This window comes from Hyaena hyaena, unplaced genomic scaffold, assembly GCF_003009895.1.
Source record: "Hyaena hyaena isolate Hyena2069 unplaced genomic scaffold, ASM300989v1 scaffold_573, whole genome shotgun sequence".
NCBI lineage: Eukaryota > Metazoa > Chordata > Mammalia > Carnivora > Hyaenidae > Hyaena > Hyaena hyaena.
The window spans coordinates 133933-156532 of record NW_024081211.1 but is presented as its reverse complement, the minus strand read 5'-3'; the positions used below and the strand labels follow the sequence as shown (position 1 = coordinate 156532).

General features: G+C 39.0%; 1 protein-coding gene across 4 annotated transcripts in view; it reads right to left on the bottom strand.

Annotated features, from left to right (window-relative positions):
* Window positions 1-478: 478 nt before the first annotated feature.
* TTC39B (tetratricopeptide repeat domain 39B) overlaps window positions 479-22600 on the bottom strand; it is a 123415-nt gene continuing 101293 nt past the window's right edge. For all 4 annotated transcript variants that reach the window (XM_039256588.1, XM_039256590.1, XM_039256591.1 and 1 more), the window contains 4 exons: window positions 19381-19489; window positions 10120-10237; window positions 8291-8407; window positions 479-4832 (listed from right to left, as the gene is read on the bottom strand). In XM_039256588.1, the coding sequence (XP_039112519.1) occupies window positions 4742-4832; window positions 8291-8407; window positions 10120-10237; window positions 19381-19489 (435 nt within the window). In that variant the 3' untranslated portion in view covers window positions 479-4741. The remainder of the gene's footprint in view (window positions 4833-8290; window positions 8408-10119; window positions 10238-19380; window positions 19490-22600) is intronic.

The window sequence follows — 22600 nt, the reverse complement described above, 5'->3', positions numbered from 1 at the left end:
TCTAACAGCAGATGGAAAAAAGATGGTGAAGCAATGGGGAAGCAGGAATGGGGTTTCACAATAAGCAATATAATTCATAAGGAAAAATCTGTGAATCACTGGTCTGGAGGAGGGGAGACAATCTAGAGAAAATCCTGCACTCTTTCTGAAAGAGCAGGATAAAGCATTGTCTATTTAATATTCATAAGCTGTGTTCTATCAATCTACCCATCTGATTGACATGTCTAAAGAGATTAAAAATATGTCAGGTATGTGAATACACATCACTTAAGTATAGAGACACATTAAAAATATTACTAATGGGCAGTAAAAGGCTTAAAATGTATAACAAAAATTTTTAATGTTTATTATTTTTGAGAGAGAGACAGAGAGCAAGAAGGGGAGGAACAGAGAGAGAGAGAGGGAGACACAGAATTGGAAGCAGGCTCCAGGCTCTGAGCTGTCAGCATAGAGCCTGATGCGGGGCTCAAACTCACAGATTGAGAGATCATGACCCGAGCTAAAGTTGGCCACTGAACCAACTGAGCCACCCAGGCGCCCATAAAATATATAACTTGAAATAAACTATCTGCCAAATTATTCTCTAAGTGGATAACTAATACCTAATATTCCTTAAATAGTCCTATTGGCATAGCTGAGTCAATGTTGAAACATTAATAATATACAGGGATTGAAAAGGTCACCACATTTTTCAGAATAATGTTAACCTTAGAAAATACTATTTTAATCATAAAATCTACTAACATCGCAAAGTACAACTCTAACAGCCTGTGCTGTTGTATCTGAAAACAGAAGGAATGTCTATAAAATCAGATTAAAATAATAATGTTAAAAATAAGGCCTCAATCTAGTATTTACGGAGCTCTGAGAGAGAGAGTGGAGAAGGATCAAAGATGACTCTGATCATCTGCAGAATAAAATGAGGAGATGAAAGTTTACAGACACTTGAACAGAAAGCAAACCTCACAGATGTGTATTTGAACCAGAATTGAAAATGTAACTATGGTGATGGGTGATCACAGTAGACAGCAAGGAAAAGCCAGAACTCCAGAAAACATGCTTTTGGGGGGCATTTACTTTAAACAGAACCATAGCATGTATATATGAGCGCTCCCTGACACTCACACTCACACACACATGCCACTAGCCACGTTTTGAGTGCTCACTAGTCCCATGTGGCCAGTGACTACCATACCAGACAGAGCAGGACTGAAGGAGAAACAACACTATCCAGAAGTTGAGTGAGGGGAGGACATAATTTCCCAAGATCCATCCCAGGGATCTTAACGATCTTAGGGCATCTAAACGATCACTAGTACCCTCCTTAACTCGTTTTAACTAAATGCATTTGAATTTACGATTCCTAAACATGGAGAAAATAACTAGGAGAAAAACAAATATTTAAAAAAAAAAAAAGAAAACCAATGAAGAATTAATCAGTAATTCCAGAAATTCTTCAAGTTGGTCACAAAGACCTTTTTGTAATTATTATTTTCAGTATGGCCAAAGGAAGAAAAGCCTTTGTCGGAAAACATTAGTAGACCTACTTTGAAAGGAAGGATGAGAAGTAGAATCATGATGACTATAGGGTCTATTAGTGCCTATCACAACGTAACTACATCTACAAGTAGCTTCAAAAGAAGAAAGACCCATTTGTCTTCAAAAGGGGGGAAGCTTTCTTCTTTACACACATCGCACTGATTTGAAGCTCTAATCAAGGTCTCATTACAGTGACCTCAAAGTTCAACTATAAGTTTCTAGGCCAAGTAGGAATGACAGTCACAAAGCTCTGCTAAACCTCCTCCTTTGCAAAGAGATAGTTATAGTGTTAGATTGCTACCATGATTAAAAACCTTCCTTGGTGCTGATTAATTTGAAATTCACCTCCCTACAGTGCCTACCCCACGTGTAGAATGAACAGAACCAATGAACTTCTTTTTCCTATGTATCTTGAGACCCTGTGTCCACAAGAAGCACAGAAACACTAAAATAAATGTCTATATAAGAGGTGATGGAGTTCATCTTCCATTAACTATCAAGCAGATATCAGGCCTGCCTTGTCATCAATCCTACAAAGCATAACCTCTACTTGAGTCTTAAATGCAGTCAGCACGAATCAGAACCCTGGCTCTCCATTTTAAAAAAAAGGAAGGAAGAAAGAAAATTATACCAAAAACTACACAAATTGCACAAACTGTCAGACGCATTGGCAGCCCAAACCCATCACATATGCCCCTCAAAACATTAGATAAAATATTGTCACTTCAGCACTCATTCTTCACAAAGCACCCTGAATCCAAAAGAACTCCAAAAATGCAGCATTAGCTGACGTCACATGAAACTGGTGCCACCATGGTCTCGTAAACAGGACAGGGAACAGATAAATATTTGTAGCATTAATGACAGTACAACACTTAAACACTCATTGGATAGATTATCCGTATTACCAGGTAACTATAAAAAGAATAGGAAGTAAGCATAAAAACAAGATAAGAAAAAAATAACAAGGGAAAAAATTTTAACTGGAGCTAGGAATCTCTTTTATAGTTGTTTGGTAATGCACAATTAAAATAAAATAAAAGCAACCACTATTAGCTTCTATTGTTTTCATATTACACCAGAAAGAGAAGTTTTTACGGACTTTTGCCGTGACCTGCTGTTTCTCACAAAAACAATATGGGTGTTTATACTTTTAAAAAATAACTGCTACCAAAGCTCTTCAAAGGGATTTATAAACCACTTCTCAAGTTATATGCAAAATAATTATTAAGCTTATTTTCCACTGATGACATTGTAATAATACTTAATTTTATTTCCTCTTGTCTGGATCTAAAGTAAAGCTATGTAATTCATATTAATTAGCACATGAGAGCTACCACCATGCTCTCCAAAGGGCTAGTGTTCTGACTCAAGCTATATTAACCATCTTCCATTGGAAACATATCCTCAGCATTGGTCAAGAATTAGTACCTTAAGGAAAAGAAGACCAAATACCTGCTGGGTATAGACTTGTGTAGCAGGGAACAAACAGTAAGGGGCAAATTCATAATCCGGGTTATGCCAAACACATGAGTAAATTTCAAGTTGTCTGAATTTCACACACGTCTTTCATTTTACATCAGAGACCACAAACGCAGCCAATACTTTTGTGCTGATACTGTAATCAGTGCTTAAAAATCAGAATTATTACAGCAACCCACTCATTCACACAGCCTTTCACGGTTTACAAAAAACCGTCATAAGCATTCTCTAACCGAGCTGCCACAAGCACCAAGCACTGTGTTGCTCTCCCCACTGGGGAAACTGAGTCCCAGAAAGGATGAGACTTGCTCCATGTCAAGGAATGACTGACTGAGATGGGCTCCTGACTCCAAATCTGGGGCTGTTTCTGTTAAACTGCAGAGTCTTCCATGTAAGTTACTCTTCAAAACAGAATAGAAACAGGGCAAAACCCTGATATATGGGTCCCATGAATTGTTTTTCCTTGCCCTGGATGCAATCTTGTCATGAGTCTCAGTACCTACAAATGGGGGATGTGGGGGTAGAGAGTGATGATCACAAAATAAGACGGACACTTTGTGGTAATAGTTAGGTTTGAACAGTTTGACATCGTTGGCTGCAAACACATAATGCACAGACTGACCATTATAAAACTGAGAGAGACCTGGAAAGATATCTGTTCTTTTTCCATTTCACAGGTGAGGAAAATATGCTGATACGGAGAGCAGGGAGCTCCCTAAAGGTCACCCCAGTAACTGCTAATCAGTAGCAGAGCCAGGCTCTCCTCCGCATCCTGCCCTGATCGTGTTTCCTAGTTAGAGGACGAAGCACAGGCTAGATATTTACAAGGAACCATCACAGTGCTAGAGAGATTAGAAAATTAGATCTTACTAACATCATGAGTATAAAAATTATATTTTACATATCATTTAAAGCAGCAGGAACTTTACTTCCTATAGACAAAAATGATCAACATATGTACTGTAGATTCTCATTGCTAAGGTTGAGGATAATTTCTAAAATATGACTTTTCTTCCCTTTAGACAGTTTTTTGAATTTTGTTTTTATAACAGACTTAAGTACATTCAAACAAAGGATAGTGTCTCAAAAATGTCACTACCTTTAACTTACATGAAGAATAAAAAACTAACAAAACAAAACAAAGTCTAATATTTCACCATCCTTTCTAGATATAGTTCCCTTCATCCTATTAAGGACATTATCCTGTCCCTATTCACACCCACTGCTTGTCTTATTCAGGAGACTTCAGGTTATTGTTAATTGGTTTTGAATGTAGGTGATTTTGATTTCCCCTCTTACATTTAAATACCAGGCAACAGAATATCTCTGACCAACAAACCTAAAAAGTGGCTCAACTTATAAGCCGTTTGCTACTTAAACATGAATTACCACATTAAAAAAATAAATAATCTAATTAGACTTCATTATTTTGTGAGTCCTTTAAAAGACTTCTTCACTCTCCCAATTCAAATCTAATATGAAATTCTTTTTGGAGAGGCAAAATATAAGAATTTTCTAGATAGTACTGAATATTGAACATCATTTCATAGGAAAAAAACATATATGCAGCTCAACAGTAAACTACAGAGATGATAGAAAGTATTGACAATAAAATTAGTTTTTTCTCTCTCGTTCACAAGATCACTCTTCCACTTTAACCCAAGGCCTAATCGACAGCAGACGCCGGTGCTGGGGGAAAATTCCATCCTTCATGTTCTGATCAATCTGAGGAAGTTTTTCTCCACAGGTGAATGGCTGCCTGAATTCGGAAGTGTAGTCTGGACTCCATGGAGTAATCTTTGTAGTTGTTTCTAAAAACAATAACAATAAAATTGTAATGTCAAAATTCCTTTGTATCCAAGGGCAATACCACCACCTCCCCTCCTTCTCAGCTTCATTACTTATTTGCTTCCAAACTTGAATAGGCATTAACAGCAGATCTTGGGAAAATGTAGATTCTGGTCCTGTGAGTGAAGGAGGACGGCAGTAGTCTATATTTCTAGAAGCCTCCTGGCAGTGATTTGAAAGTCATGCTTTGAGTTAGCAAGGTCCTATTTAATAAGCAAGCCGTTGACAAACATGGCAAGAAGCTTATGAAGAGGGTTTCACAAGTTCTGTGAACTATTCCTAGATAGTTGATCTCCTTTTCCAAACCAGGAATTTTAAGGTAGCCTCATGTGAACATCATAAATCACGGCCTCCCCCCTGCCCCCCCCCCCGCTCCCTCCCTCCCCCAACCGTCCTGAAATGCTCAGGCAACAACTACAGCAAAGACAGCCAGATTACATGGGCAAGTAACAATGGTTTGGCCAATAATTATTGTGTGACGAGGTTAGAAGGGGCCATAGAAATCCATGGATTAGCCAACAACTCTATTTATTAGATCGTTCATGTTCATTTCTGTCTGCTAGGATTGTTAAGAATCAGCAGAACAGGGGGCACCTGGGTGGCTCAGTCGGTTAAGCATCCGACTTCAGCTCAGGTCATGATCTCACGGTCCGTGGGTTCGAGCCCCGCATCGGGCTCTGTGCTGACAGCTAGCTCAGAGCCTGGAGCCTGTCTTCGGATTCTCTGTCTCCCTCTTTCTCTGACCCTCCCTTGCTCACGCTGTCTCTCTCTCTCTCTCTCTCTCTCTCTCTCTCAAAAAAATAAATAAATAAAAAGAAAAAGAAACATTAAAAAAAAAAGAATCAGTAGAACAGAATGGCTTTGCTTTTGGGCTCCTGCTTTCACTCACCGCTCTACCCCGTGGACGAACTGTCACTCCTTCCTTTTAGTGGCAATCACTTCTTTCTAGAGGTCTTCATTGTACAGAGGTCTAAGAGCTACTTAATAGTAACCTTGATAATGGTTATTATTTATTCACAATATGTGTTATTATGTATAAATGGAATCAACATCTTACTAGAATTTACCAAAGGATGTGACTAGATTTTTTCCTAAATGTCTGGCCACTAATTTTGGTGACTTAGTGAAGCTCTAACTACATAAGGGAAAGTGCAGGCAGCTGACAGTCCTGAAATTTCTGGCAAGTCTGTTCCTGGCAGCATCATTAGCACTGGCTTGAGCTGGTGGTGGCTTTTTGATTGCTGACAGTCTTCCAGTTTAGTAGTGACTTGACAGCCTTACTTTCATCATTATAAATGCATCTTATTACGCATTGCTTAGGTAACACCAAGTACGTCCAAATAACAAATACCTCGAACAACAGGAATTTTGGTTCCTAATTTTTCAATAGCTAGATTTGAAGATACACACATGACCGTTGAAATATGAGTCATTTTCACTCTCAGAAAAACAGCTTTAAAAGTGACTCACTCAGATATCACCCTTTAAAAAAAAAAAAAACAGCAGCAGTGGCCTCTCTGCTCCATGATGCCCCTGAAGCTTCTTCCCCATTACTATGCTCTATTCACACCAAAGTATCCTGAAAAGTTGCCTGACATAGCTGACTCCATTTTCTCCCCTCACTGGTCAAAGTCACTGATGGTCTTCATGCTGCCAAATTCTTGGGACTGAGCTTGCTTGACCTCTCAGCTGCCATGATCACAACTGACCACTCTCTTCTCTTTGAAACACTTTGCTCGCTTGGCTCTCCTGCATGTCTTCCTAACTCACTGGCCACGTCTTCTGAATCTCATGGTTTAATCTCTAACATGATGGTCTATCCCAAGGCTCTGTGCTGGACCTCTTTCTCTAGCTTTATAATTTTCCCAAAATGATTTCGTCAAGTATCGTGGCTTTAAGTATCACTGTCTCTTGTGCTGGTGACTTTGAAATCTCTACATTCGGCCTTGACGTTTGCACTGAACTACATGCTTGTATGTTTCACTGCCAGCCCACCATCTCCACAGGGACACCTAAAAAGCACTTCAAAATGCCATGGTCCAGATAGAAGTATGTTTTCTCCTCTCCTGGAAGCTGCTCTTCTAAGTATATCTCATTTCAGTTAAAAGCATCATTTACTACCTAGTGGCTCAAGCCCCCAGTTTAGAGGTTTCCTTGCTGTGGCTTCAGCCAAGAATGCTCCCCACCCAAACTTTTGATGACTGATCTTCTCAAGACTGGCTTTAATTATGAAAATCTCAACTACAGTATCACCTATTCAAGGAGACCTCCCAGGTTCAACCCAATCTAAAGTAATACCCAGGGACTCTGTACCATATTGTAAATCTCAGCAAAACACGTACCACTGTTGTTTTTCTTACTTATTTGTCTATTCAACATCTCTCTCTAAGTAAGCAAGAAGAAACTCTACCTGTTTATGTATAGTTTGTCTAGGGCCTTTACTAGTTTCTGGCACATGATACATGCTCAGTGAATACTTGTTGAACTTGAATAAATGAACAAACCAATGAATCACTAAGCTATTTATGGCCTAAAGCTATTATGCTGTTCTTTCTCCACTGTAAGAAGCATTCAAGAGGTTTGTGGTCAAACAGACCACAGGGGCTTTGCCCCTGCTAAGTGAGCCATGATCACAAGTCTAAGAGCCACTGTCTAGCAAAAATGAAAGTGATTTAAAATTACCACAGTAGACAGAAAGAAAAGAGAGCCAGGGAAAGATTCAGAAGTCTTCTTCAAATCACTGACTCTTCAAGGAAATGAGAGATATGGTTGAATACACCAAGGGTCAGCAAACCATGACGAAAATAATGGCCAAATCCATATATACCCATTTATTTACAGATTATCTTCCATGGCTGCTTTCAATACAATTGACTATTTGCAATGAGCCCTTACACTGTAAACCCAAAAATGCTTACTATCTGGCCCTTTACAGAGTTTGCCAACCCCAATACAGAAGAGAATAAGTTAGAAATCTGTCATAGAGGGGTGCCTGATGGCTCAGTGGGTTAGGCATCCAATTCTTGATTTCAGCTCAGGTCATAGTTTATGAGTTTAAATCCACACTGGAGCCTGCTTGAGATTCTCTCTCTGCCTCTCCCATACTCTCACATGCATACACACTCTCTCTTTCTCTCTCTCAAAATAAATAAATAAAATCTAAAAAACAACAACAACAACAACAACAAAACAATGAAATCTGTCCTATAGATGCCCAGAGTCAAAATATTTGTAAATAGTCACAGAGTCAGGCATTGAAAAGGTTAAAAGTAGCATAACTGCAGCCAAAAGCATGAACATAACATTACTAATTTTTCAATAATGTTTTAACTTATAAGTATAGAATATCACTGCTGTGGTCATAGTGGTATTGATGTTCCTGACTCTATAGCAACCAGGAAAAGCTGCCATTGTGACTTACCTTGCAGTTTCTAGGGTCTTGATGGCCTTATCAATTTCCCCTTGGCTTTTGTACAAAAAGGCCAACTCAAACAGAGTAAATGGCACTAGGTAGTGGTCATACTTCAGTAGCTTTTCACTAAAAGAAGGAATGAGAAGTGATTAAGTTTTAACAGAAGAAACGAATTGTTCCTTTTCAATGTATGTACTTTCTCCATTCCTCAGAAAACAGGTGCAGCACTAAGCCTATTATCAGACAGAACTGTCATTATAAAGTCTAAGAACTTAATAACCTAGAGCAGTAAGTAGTATTCTTTGAATATATTAATCTGTTATTTTATTCCTTAATCTAAATCCAGCACTGAGCATTGTTTATGCCCGTTAGGAAGATGGATGGACGCAGGTCTTCAAAGATTAGCCCTGGAAAAGACAAGATCATCCTCCTAAAAAAAATGAATGTGTTCAGGAAATGACTCCATTTAGAAATAAGAACACTGTATTATTTTATACTGTTAAGTTTTATAAGGATTAAAAAAGTCAATAAAGAAGTTTCCAACACTTCTGTTTTCCACAATATTATGAAATCTGACTATATAAAACATCTAGGAGAAATAATATACGTAACACCCTTCTAAATGCATAGCTCAGCTCACAAGAACATAAGAAAAATTCTCAACAACAACAAAAAAAGAAAGCCAGACCGCTAAGTGTGTGGATGATGTCAAACAGTAGTGGGGTCTGCTTCCACCTTAATCAACTAGGGCTCTATATCTCCAAGTCCATGCAGGAGATGAGGCCTTCTGTCCACATAAGAGCAGAGACTGAGTCCTCTGTATAGAGCTGGGGCCATACTCCACCAGAGAAAGGGCAGACTGGAAAAACCTACTCCCTGGCACAATGTAGGCCTGCACTCCAAGTTGGAAGGAAAAAACACATTCCTTGGGAAATTAATAACCAATAGGCCTGTCCCCACATGAATTTGCAATTCAAATTTACATGGCCCCGGAGCACCTGGGTGGCTCAGTACGTTGAGTGTCTGATTTCAGCTCAGGTCATGATCTCATAGCTCCTGAGTTCGAATCCCAAGTCAGGCTCTGTGCTGACAGCTCTGAGCCTAAAGCCTGCTTCAGATTCCGTCTCTCTTTCTCTCTCTGCCCCTCCCCACTCTCTCTCTCAACAACAAATAAACATTTAACAACAACAACAAAATTTACATGGCCCAAATGATCCTAGGACCTCTAAGCAATGATATTAACATGAAAGGGGGCCTGGGCTGAAAAAGCTTTGAGGGCATCTGGCAGAAGTAAAAGCAAAATCACTTTAGAGAGACTCTGCTTCAATCCTAGCCTCAGAGGCATCTCAAGATAAAAGCCCAAGAAGGTGAGCTCATGATCCAAAATTACAAAACACGTGAGCCAACAGTTCACTATAGATTAGATAAGCATAACACATAGCACAAATGGGTCATCCTCTTGATCCTTCCAGAAACACCAGTCAAATGGAACTCAAGGGATACTTCTTTAACAAGTTTACTTAAAACAGCATATTACTGATTTGGGAAGGAGACATGGTCTCTTGCCTCTCATCAGCATACCTGTCCTGCCCAGTCTTCCTACATTCTCCTATAAAACAGTGTTTAGTGGTCACAGGATGTAGCGTTCCGCTTACACTACCAGTGGAAATGCCTCTTGGGCTGCGACCTTGCTCTGAAAGGACAAAGAGAACACTACTGGATTCTCGCCCTGGAAACACCAAGTAGAAGATGGGCAGCAGGAGACAGCCCATCCCTGTCGCACAGTAATTCCTCGGGAGCCAGGGGGTGGCTGCCGCTCAGCTTCCTCGCGGCCGTACCTTTGCAGGACATGATTGAAGCACAGCTCTGCTTGCAAGGGCCGCTGCAAGTTCTTCAGGCAGCACCCCTTCAGCAGCTTCACCAGGCACTCGTCATCCACAGAGTAGTCGCTCACATCTTTAAAGGAAAACAAACAGAAGTCACATACAAACGAGAAATCGCTTTTAAAAATCCTAATCAAGAGAGAGGAGGAATAGCTCGTTGGTTTCCGAGGGGTCATTTTTTTTTTTAATTTATTTGAGAGAGAGAGAGAGAGAGAAAGAGAATCCCCAAAAGGATCCCTGCTGTCTGTGTAGAGCCCAATGTGGGGCTCAAATTCATAAACCGTGAGAGAATGACCTGAGCTGTATCAAGAGTTGGATGTTTAACCGACTAAGCCACCCAGATGTCCCTCAGAGGTATCATTTAAACACAAGGAAAATATTTTTATAGCATTTATTATATTTCACTTAATAATACACAATGAAAATATTTTAAATTAAAAGAATAGGGAGTTTACTAAATTAATACATCATTTTATTAAGGGGTTCACTCTACCCACTTAAAATTTTTTTTTAAGTTTATTTTTAAATTTATTTCTGAGACAGAGAGAGACAGTGTGAGCAGGGGAGGGTCAGAGAGAGAGGGAGACACAGAATCTGAAACAGGCTCCAGGCTCTGAGCTGGCTGTCAGCACAGAGCCCGACGCGGGGCTCGAACCCACGAGCTGTGAGATCATGACCTGAGCCGAAGTCAGACGCTTAACTGACTGAGCCACCCAGGCGCCCCTCCACTTAAAAATCTTTTTCCAGGGGTGCCCAGGTGGCTCGTTCAGTTAATCATCCAACTCTTAGTTTCAGCTCAGGTCATGATCGCACAGTTCCTGGGTTCGAGCCCCATGCCAGGCTCTACACTGTTAGCAAGGGGCCTGCTTGGGATTCCTCTTTCCCTCCCTTTGCCTCTCCCCAGTGCACATGCACGCATGTGCTTTCACTCTCTCTCTCTTTCTCTCAAAATAAACAAACTTTAAAAAAAATATTTGAGATCTTAAAAAATACACATGATAAAAAAATCTTTTTTCAGGTGCTCATTCTCAGAGTTATGTGACCTTAGATGTAACAACAGGAAACCTGAACTCTAAATAAAGGTAGCGCTTTATGAATCCTGGAAAAGGAAAAGCAAGAAGCCGGCCCTGTCCTGTGGCTCCAGCATCTAACTGTGCTAAGCAGATAACACTTCCATATGGAGAAGCAGATGGCTTCCCACCCATTAAAAATTCAGGAAGTAAAATGCCCTCTCCAGATCATTCTGTTTACAAACTTATCAATTCTCCCAGGTTATGTTCTTTTGGGGGGAAATTATGTCATAAAATTAGACAAAATGCTTCTGAAGCGCATACAAGTTACCTAAAACCCTCACAATCTTGCAACTGCTTGAGGCTAATGTGAAGGCTTTTCTGTCACCACATTTTCCCTTTTGAAAACGACCCTTTGCCTTCTACGGTGCAAGGTTGCAGAATATTAAACAAAAGGAATCCTATTATATGTGACATCAACCTGACAAAGGTAGCCGTTTCACATCTACCACGTTTGAATGTTGGGGCTCTGCAAGTGACTGTAATTAAGTGATTCCAAAGACAGACTGATAATTTACATGTTCAGGCCGTGACAATACAAGGGATTGGAGGGGCAGTAAACCAAACCAATGACGCCTGGGATTCCTCATATTGAGATCCTGCTGCTTCCCGTACAAACCCCAGAAATCACCATTAACACATGCTGGTGTGGTTTTGGAAGGCAGGTTGTTTTATTTATTTAAGTAATCTCTACACCCCATGCGGGGCTCGAACTCATGACTCCAAGATCAAGAATTGCACACTCCTCCAACTGAGCCAGCCAGGTGCACCAACACATGGTGGTGTTTTAGTTAGTAAACTGCTTGTTTATAGGAGTTAATGATGCTACTTAGCCAATCGGAAGGGGGTCACTTTACTTGTAGGTGCTAAAAACAGCTGATATTCACCTCTCATGTCCAAGCTCTGACAGTTCATTCACCAAGAAAAATCACAGATATCAACATTGCATTACCTTTCCTATTACAATTAAGGGCTCTTTTTTCACACCCTACCTTACCTCCTCCCCTGCCCCCAACCACAAACATATCTACGGCTTCTAAGCACGGATGCTCACTGAAATATACATACAAGAAGCAGTATCTTCCCAGGCCTAGAACCGAACCCTCAGGGTCCATACTGGAGGCTAGTTTTTAGTATCATTTTTGTGCAGCCTATTGAGTTCTGTATTAGCAGTTTATGAAAGTTTGCCTTATAAAATTCTAGTGCTCAGTGAGGGATGGTTTTGCTGAGGAACCGTTATAACGCTATGGAAAATTAAAGTACCAGTAAAGCCACACTTAGCTTTTATCTAGATCATGAGCTAAGGACATGGAAAATGGGTTCAAAAACACCACATCCCTCCAAAAACCTTAGCTAAACCATTATTTCCTCACCACCGGGCACTGTCACATGATTATTTTCCTTTAAAATAGGAATGCTTTATCATGATTCTCAACCTCATGGGTAAGTTCACAGATGAACATTTCAACACACGATTTCCATTGTACGTTCCATGAAAAATATAAATGCTGCCACAGCACACTTTCATCACAAAAGATCTGCTTAACTTAATAAAACGGAGGGCAAAAATAAAATAAAAATAAAACAGACGGTAGGCTGAGGAAAAAGAAAGTTTGAGGCCGAAACTACAAAAATATTCATGTTGAACTTTTTAGAAACTAGCTGAAAGGCACCAAAGGAAAAATTTAAGAATAGATTTAGAAAGTGAAAAGCCATCAAGCAGCATTTTCCCTTGTACATAACCCAGATTATGTTTGCTATATAATTCCACAAAGCAAATTAACTGCAATCAATAGTCAAAGAAGAACTACTCTACCAACTTCTGGCTACAGGATAAATTTAGGTAGATTTCCAATGGAACGATAATGGAATCAATAGCAGACACTGACTCCAGGCGTATGGACAAGTGTTTTTCTCTTATTAAACCATATCCTTCCCTTTGCATCCACAACCAGCCACAACTGCATTGTCAGAGGAGAACACCAAGCAGACCCTCTGTCACCTTTTACTTCAGAGACGGTTGCCAAGAGGAGGCGAAGCAGAAACACATGCAATTCCCAGCACCTCAGGTTTACAACTTCATGTCATTTTTTTCAGTTTTGGATATTTTCCCCCTTGCTGTGAAAGATAAGAGCTTCATTACTAAAAGGTCACTACCGGGGAGAGGGAGGGAGCAGAGGTGGAAATCTGGCCATTTTCCTGCATAAAACAATGGACCTGGAAGAAATGATCATAAATTTCATGTATAAAATCTGGCAAAGACAATCTTCAGGAAGGAAAACTTTTTTTTTTTTTTAACCCAGAGAGAAACGGAATTGGACAAAGTACAGTGTGTCTGTCTGAACTTCCCCTAGTCCTGTTCAAATATCTATAAGCCTATGATCTCGAGAGATCATAAAAAAGTAAGGAACGAATGGAGAGAACAGTCTAGTTTCCTAAACCTCTATTGCACTGCACATGCATAGTCTGATACGTGTATTACTCCTCCACATTTGTTCCCCAACTAGTAGTGGGGCAAAATAAGCTTTGAGGTAGAAGGTGAAGGGCCTGCTCAAACAGAGAAAAACTCAATAGTCCCTCAGGACTTCTTACCGTACAAAGGCCCAGGCTCTGGTGGTACCACAAAGGATAGACATTCAAGTATCAGCATTCACTGTCTGAACCAAAACCCATTTATTTGTAGGAAAACACAAGACACAAACTGGTCTACTTTTCTGGGGGGTGAGGGAAATACTTTACAAATGTTTTCATTTAATAAAAAGAGGTTTTCCTTCACGTCTTGGTTTTTACATATGCACTTATTAAAAACATACCCATTTTCCCATTTGGTTTGTAGATATGTGGGCTTTAATCCTCGATAATTCCCCTACTGGCAGGAACGATGTTTTCTTAGCCTATCATACATAATTCTGTAGCTAGTATGGAAAATCTAAGAGTGTTCAAATGAGCAGCATTTGAATTTAAAGTAAACAAATCAGTTGAACAAAAATGAATACTAAAATTTGTTTAAAAACCCAAATGGGTGTTACAAAGATGCATTTTGTGAAATCTCACTTTATAAGTTGAACTTTCTTGAGGTTTCACTTCATCTAAATTTCAAAATGATGTCCCTTTAGGTTGACATTACACTTAAATCAAAATGAAATTTTTTTCATGGCACCTGGGCAGCTCAGTTGGTTAAGCATCCAACTTCAACTCAGGTCATGATCTCACAATTCTGGTTTCGAGCCCTGCATCAGGCTCTGTACTGACAGCTCAGAGCCTGGAGCTTGCTTCGGATTCTGTGTCTCCCCTTCTCTCTTTGCCCCTCACTCGCTCACACTCTGTCTCTTTCTCAAAAATAAACATTAAAAATTCTTTTAATAAAAAAAGAAATATTTTTCCTTTTTGAACTCTTTCACACTGAAAATAGTAAAGATCATCTCACACTCATTAGGATGGCTACTACCAAAAACCCCAACAAACCCCCCCCCATAAATTACAAGTATTGGTGAGGATATATAGAAATTGGAACCATGAAGATTGCTGGAGGAAATATAAAATGGTGCAGCCACTAGAGAAATCAATATGGCAATTCCTCAAAAAAAATTAAGATAGAAATGCCGTATGATCCAGCAATTCTACTTCCAGGCATATATCTACAAGAACTGAAACTAATCTCAAAAAAAATTGCATTCCCATGTTCATAGAAGTATTATTTGCAATGGACAAAAAGCGGAACCAATCCAAACGTGCAAAATGATATATACACTCAATGGAATATTGTGCAGCCTTGAAAAGGGGAAATTCTCACACATGCTACAACATGGATATACCCTGAGGCCATTATGCTAAGTGAAATATTCCAGTCCCAAAAGGATAAATAATGTAGGATCCCACTCAAATGAGCAACCTAGAGTAGTCAGATTCATAATAACAAAAAGTAGAAGTGGAGTTGCCAAAAGCTATAAGGAGAGGAAAATGGAGTTATTTTTAATGGGTACTGAAAAGTTCTGGAGGCTGGTTGCACAACTATGTGAATATACTTAACATTACTGAACTGTACAGTTAAAAATGGGTCACAAGGAGGGGTGTCTGGGTGTCTCAGTTGCTTAAGTGTCTGGCTTTTTCTCAAGTGTATGACTGTGCCTCTCATGGTTCATGAGTTCGAGCCCCATGTCAGGCTCTGTGCTGACAGCTTGGAGCCTGGAGCCTGATTCGGATTTTGTGTTTCCCCCTCTTTGGGCCCCTCCCCTGTTCATGCTCTGTCTCTCTCAAAAGTAAAAACATAAATTTTTTTTAAAGGGTCACAGGGTAAATTTTGTGTTATATATATTTTGCTACAATTAAAAATTAAAAAGATGTAGGGGCACCTGGGTGGCTCAGTCGGTTAAGCGTCCAACTTCAGCTCAGGTCATGATCTCACAGTTCGTGGGTTCGAGCCCTGCATTGGGTGCTCTATGCTGACAGCTAGCTCAGAGCCTGGAGCCTGTTTCAGATTCTGTGTATCCCTCTTTCTCTGACCCTCCCTGCTCATGCTGTCTCTCTCTCTCAGAAATAAATAAAAACATTTTTAAAAAATTAAAAAGATGTAGTTATAAAACCAATAGTAAAGAAGCTTAATACAACTCTATACATAAAAACTATGTAGAAAATATATTAGTGACAGAACATCTAGAACATACAGAGAAAGTCTAAACTGTCCACATTTTAGTGGATCTGTAAGTCTGCACTTCTACATACACTCCTTTGGTTCTCTGTTGAAGAGTACAAACTTTGGATTTCTCTTTTTTGATCCCAGTTCCTTGAGTCTTATCAGCCTCTTGTTTCCCTCGGGCCCAGAAATCACAAAGAATTATCAGTCCATGAAGATAAATACCTCTGTATTTTGGCCACTCTATCTAACCTCCAGCTCATAAGGGGCTTTTGTGTTAAAACTTTTCTGTAAGGGGGAGGAAAATGAAGAGAAAGGGAACCATAGTTCTTTTATAAAAACTCTTCCTTTAATATGGGAAAGTGATATTCCTCACCCTCCATCAATAAATGACCTTTTCATGGGATTGTTTTTCAGTAGTGGAGTAGATTATTCCATTTATCTGATCTCCCTGTGACTACCAGTTTATATTCACAGGACAGCTGTTCGCAGTACCTGGAGGGGCTAGTGTCCATGGCCTCAGAGCATCATTGCTCTTTTTCTATTGGCTTCTTCAACTATCCTGCCTGAAACCTTGACCTTATTAGCAAATCAGGCCACGGATTCAGCTTTCATTCTTTTATATTTCTTCTCCTTATTGATGGCAATCTAAAGCTAGAATTAATTTAAATATGGAAAAGGTAGCCTAAATACCCAACACTACCAAAAGAGTTGATTCAATTATGCTAGGTTAGCTCCACTGAGTGCTATGAAGCTTTTGAAATTATTCTAAGAGCCATTTAAAACAACTTAAAAGTCTATGATGAAAACAGAACTACCATATGATCTAGAAATTCCATTTCTGGGTATTTATCCCAAGACAGTGAAAACACTAACTTAAAAAGATATTTGCACCCTCATGTTCACTGCAGCATTATTTACAATACTCAAGATATAGAATCCATCTGTGGATGAATGGAGAAGAAAATGTTGTAGATACATACAGTAGAATATTATTGAGCCATAATAAATAAAAGCTTGGGGCACCAGGATGGCTCAGCCAGTTAAGCTTCCAACTCTTGATTTCAGCTCAAGTCATGATCCCACAGTTCATGATATCGAGCCCTGTGTCAGTCTCCACACGGGGCATGGAGCCTGCCTGGAATTTTCTCTCTCTCTCAAATAAACAAATAGGGATACAAATAGAGGAATACAAATACCATATATCTCACTTAAATGTGGAATGTAAACAAACAGGGGCGCCTGGGTGGCTCAGTCAGTTTAAGCGTCCAACTTCAGCTCAGGTCATGATGTCATGGTTAACGAGTTTGAGCCCCGTACCAGGCTCTGTGCTGACAGCTAGGAGCCTGGAGCCTGCTTTGGATTCTGCATCTCCCTCTTTTTCTGCCCCTCCTTCACTCGAGCTGTCTCTCTCTCTCTCAAATAAATAAACATTAAAAAAATTAATAAAAAAAATAAAAAACAAGCTCAAATATTGGTGGTTGCCAGGACTGGGGCGTGGGAGAAATGGGTAAACAGAGTCAAAAGGTATTAACTTCCCATTATAAAATAAATAAACCATGGGAATATAATGTACGGCATGGTGACTGTAGTTAATAATACTATATTGCATATTTGAAAGTTACTAAGAGAGCAGATCTTAAAAGTTCTCAACACAAGAAAAAAAATTTTTATAGCTGTGTATGGTAACAAACGTTAACTAGACTTACTGTGTTGATCATTAGAGTCCACAAGTATTGAATCATTATGGTATACATCAGACACTCATACAATGTTATAAGCCAATTATACCTAAAGTTTTAAAAGTTTATGATATATTAAGTGCAAAAAAAGTAGATTAGCCTATGTCTAGGCACACTATAAAACTAAGACTAGGGTGGGACAAAAAATTCTAAATTAATTGTGCTACAGTAGCAAAAGTATTGGTGAATTTTTTCACCTACATCTATCAATCGTAATCATGTGCTTCATTTTTTAACAATAATTATAAAGAAAATCTCATTTAACATTTCAGCCTCATTCTATTGCTTCAAAGACAAAAATGATCTAAAAGAGGTCCTCACCCATGGAGCTATGTTCAATATTCAATTCCCTACATGGAGAATATATTGAGTATGGGGCTAACCACTCCATCAGTTTCCATCTTTTTCCTGTTAAGCAATGAGTTAACTGTTATAATTTTATCTGACTTTTCTTGAATTTCTATGCCCTTTGCCATGTTTATCACCATGGAATTTTTCATTTTACTTCTGTGGTTAGAACACTCCAAAGGAGGGGCGCCTTGGGTGGCTCAGTCCTTTAAGCAGCTGACTTCAGCTCAGGACATGTTCTCATGGATCATGAGTCCAAGCTGCTATCAGGCCCTGCGCCAACAGTGTGGAGTCGGCTTGGGATTCTCTCTCTCCCTCTCCCTCTCTGCCCTTCCCCTACTCGTGCTTTCACTCTCTCTCAAAATAAGTAAATAAACTTAAAAGAAAAAAAAGAACATTCCAAAGGATAAGACCTTATCTTGGGATAATACCTGAATGATTAGGAGGTTCATAAGAACACTACAAAAGCTGTCATTTAATAGAATCACTTATCAAAAGATAAAGCCTCTATTTAAGATAGAAAATTAGACAATGTTAGAGCAAGAAAACTTTGGATATCAGTTGGGTATCTTTGAATATCATCATCCCACTTTAAAGAAACCAGAGGCCCAGAATGATGAGGTATGTCTTACAGAGCCCCGCAGCTGCAGAGCGGGGACTGTTGGCCCAGATGGCCCGATTTCCCCTCTACTATGCCAGCTGCTTCCAGAAAAGGGAGCTTCCAGTAAACTGGAGAGGGGCCTCCAGGACAACCAGCAGCAAGCATCAGAAGAATTAAATTGTGATAAAATTTCAACTTGAAAGAGGAGGCATGGAAAGTCACAAACTAAAACTGGAAGCGTACTTGCTTTGTGCTGCTCTGAAGCTCTACTGATGGTTCATGTTTTTCAGATACAGACTTACTCAGATATAATTCACACACTGTCTAATTCACCCACTTGACGCACACAGTTCACTGGTTTTGAGTATATTATAGAGTTGTGCAACCAATACCACAATATTCAAACATTTTCATCGCTCCAAAAAGAAATGTCAGATGCTTTAGCCATCACACACTCACACACACACACACACACACACACACACACACCCCAGTTCTCCCATCCCTAAGCAACCACTAGTCCACTTTCTATCTTTATAGATTCACCTGTTCACAATATTTCATATAAATGGAACCATACAGTATGTTGTCTTCTGCAACTGGCATCTTTCCCTTAGCCTCACGCCCCAAAGGCTCGTCCAGGCTGCAGCATGTGTGGTTCCTCCCCTCCTCTGAGCCATCACCCAGACCCCCGCAGTCCAAGTGCTGTGTCCTTGCAATGCATACAAATTAACATAGGCAGATGCGCACAGGGAAAGGACAGGAAAGTGGTGTAGGAAAAAAAAAAAAAAAGATTTCCAGGCTTTTGCTTTTCATACTTACTTTCATTTTGTAAAGCAGCCTCAGCCTTTTCAACAGTTACCAACAGATTTTCAGAAAGGTCTTTTCTCTTGCTCACGATTGGAAAACCGTTCCAGACATACATCATTTCCTAACAAGGAAGAATGAAAAGCCATTTGCAAATTACGCAAGGTTATTCAATGTCCTTAACAAAAACGAAACTACTCTCTTGGTTGCTAGGGGTCTCGACAATATTCTGAGATCACTCTCCTTGGCTTTCCTCATTTGGAGTGTAGGGAATATAATTTCCCCTTTTCTCGTTTTATTATATGCTTTTTTCCCTTTTATATCATGAAGTAATTCAATATATATATTATGTTTTTGCTGAAAAAAATGTACTCGTTCATTTAAGCATCTACTGGTATTCAGTCATTTTGGAAGATAATAGGTTACAAATATAGAAATAAACAATACTTTTTAACTGATACTATGAACAATTGTATTTTATATACATTTTTGTCGTTATTTTTAAGTAAAGGGAAACATCTTAAAATATCTGCCAAGTGTTTATATAAAATGTTTCCAAGGACTTCACTGGGAATGAACATAGAAAATATTTTAATGGTTCTTTTATACCATTAAAAACATGTGACAGTCCAGCAATGCAATCCAATATGCAGAAAATGCATTCATTTAAAGGCCATATGGCTGAATGACAGCCCCGAAAATGTAAACTAATGATTTCTCATTGCAAATTACATTTCATAGGCTAGCAGATGAGAATTTTTTTGGACCAAAAGCAAATATGCTTTTGCTTGAAAATATTTTTCTAACTTTCCTGGTAGTACAGTTCACATTTTTAAGGGTATGAAATAAGCAGGGTAATTAGTATCTTTTGGAGATAAACGAATTTTAAAGTATGATAAAGATGTTATTTGAACAGCTTCTCACAGGGAAGTAGTGGAAACGAGAAAAACACATTTGAGTGACAGCAAAGTTATCTCTACTCTACGGCACTGAAAACTAAGATCATAACGCTCATTTTTTTTTTTTTATATCTAACAGTTTCTTGTTGCTAACAGTGTAAGAGCTCGATTCAATAATTAATGGAATAGTTAAGTGATGATTTTTTAAATTTTGTTTTTATCAATAGACTTTTTTATCAGAAAGGGGCATCCCGGTGGCTCAATCCATTAAGTGTCTGACTTTTGATTTCGGCTCAGGCCATGATCTCATGGTTTGTGAGATTGAGTACCATGTCAAGCTCCGAAGTGACACACAGAGGCTGCTTGAGAGTCTCTCTCTCCCTCTCTTTCTGTCCCTCCCCTGTTCGCACACACTCTCTCTCTTCCTCTCTCGAAATAAATAAACTTTAAAAAAAAAAAAAGAAGGCAAGCTCATATCTGAGATTTTATGAAAAACAGCATTTTGGTGAGATTTCCTAGTTACCACAAATTAAAACCAATTCTACCCCCTTAAACCTGCAGAAAGAAGTGCAGTGTGTCACCCTAAGCCCTTAATGATCAAAGCAGAGTATAGTTATGTATACACCAGCATCTAAGTTCTAGGGCACAGAAAGGACTATTATGCTTTAGAACATTCTTGTAAAAGTTCTACGACACAGAGAAAATTTTCCATTGTAAATCACTTGATAGAAATCAATCAGGGACAGATCTAAAAGCTGCAACTGGTAAAATGGCAGCAGACTCCAGTGTTAGCTGGAAAGGGGGATGTTTGGTCATTCTTGTGATGTGCATGGCATTCCTATTTCTCTCTATGCTCAGATATGATTGTAAAGTGGCCACATTTTTGTGTCACTCTATCACAGGCACAGAGTAACTTGGTCTGATGGTGGTGCTCTCAGAGATATTTTAAGCGGAGAATATGCGGACCCGGTGACTAGGTATAGGCTAGCTCCTATCTGACACCAGCTAGGGGCTGCAACGCTCTTTCTCACGGACTATACAAAGAGCTCCTATGAGTTAAAGACAAACAACCTCATGAAAAATTATAGTAGTACATGCACAAGTCACAAAAGAAATAAAAATGAATCAGCACATGGAAAGATGCTCAACCATACCGACAGGGAAATGCAAATTAAAAGAGCAAAACACTGTTGGTAGAAATTTAAACCAGTACAGCCTTTCTGGAGGGCAATTTGGCAATGTCAAAAGAGTAGATGCATATACCCTTCAATCAGGAATTGCATTTCTAGAAATCTTTCCAGAGAATTATGTGACTGTGCACACACAGAAAAGCAATGTAACAGAATATTCATTATGGCATGTTTGTAACAGTAAAAACTGGACACTAAATGTCAAAGGGGAGTAATTGAATAAACTCTGAAATAGGAAAAAAAATAAGTCGGAACGGACTTTCCTGTGCTATGTGACACCTGTGTAAAACCAACGCCCCAAAGAGCCAAAATCGTTTGAAAAATTCAGGACTTTTTAAAGAAGTCTTCGTTAAGAAAACTTAAGTTGAAAATATGCTTTTCATGAAGCCTAGCCTAAAGAGCATGATGATTAAGAATAGGTGCTCTGACACTGTACTGCCGAATACAATAGCCACCAACCACTTAGGGCACTTGAGCATCGAAATGTGGCTTGTGGCTTGTCCAACCTGAGATGTGCCCTAAGAGGGAAATACACACTAGATTTCAAGTAATTAGAACAAGAAAAAAGAATACAAAATATCTCATTAAGTTTTTATTGGTTACATGTTCAAACAACAACATTTTATATATATACTGGATTAAACAAAATATATTCTAAAATTATTTTCATGTTTCCCTTAATTTTTAAATTTTTTTTACCTTTTAATTTTTAATGTGGCTACTACTAGAAAAGGTAGAATCATATATGTGGCTTGCATTAGAACTCAACTTCAAGTAAGCTGACTCACCTCTCTGCCTGAATTTCCTGATCTGTAAAATGGGGCTACAAAGAGAAAGTGCCCTTATAATTACTGTAAGAACTAAATGATACATTTTTTAAAATAGCCTTTCAGAAAATATTAAATTATATACATACATATTTTTTTTAACTTTTTAATGTTTGTTTTTGAGAGAGAGAGAGAGACAGACAGAGCATGAGAATCTCAAGAAGGCTCCAGGCTCTGAGCTGTCAGCACAGAGCCTGACACGGGGCTCAAACTTCTGACCTGAGTTGAAGTCAGACGCTTAACCAACTGAACCACCCAGGTGCCCCTAAATAATATATTTCTAAAATACCATAATTTCTAGAACATACCAAGTGGTAAA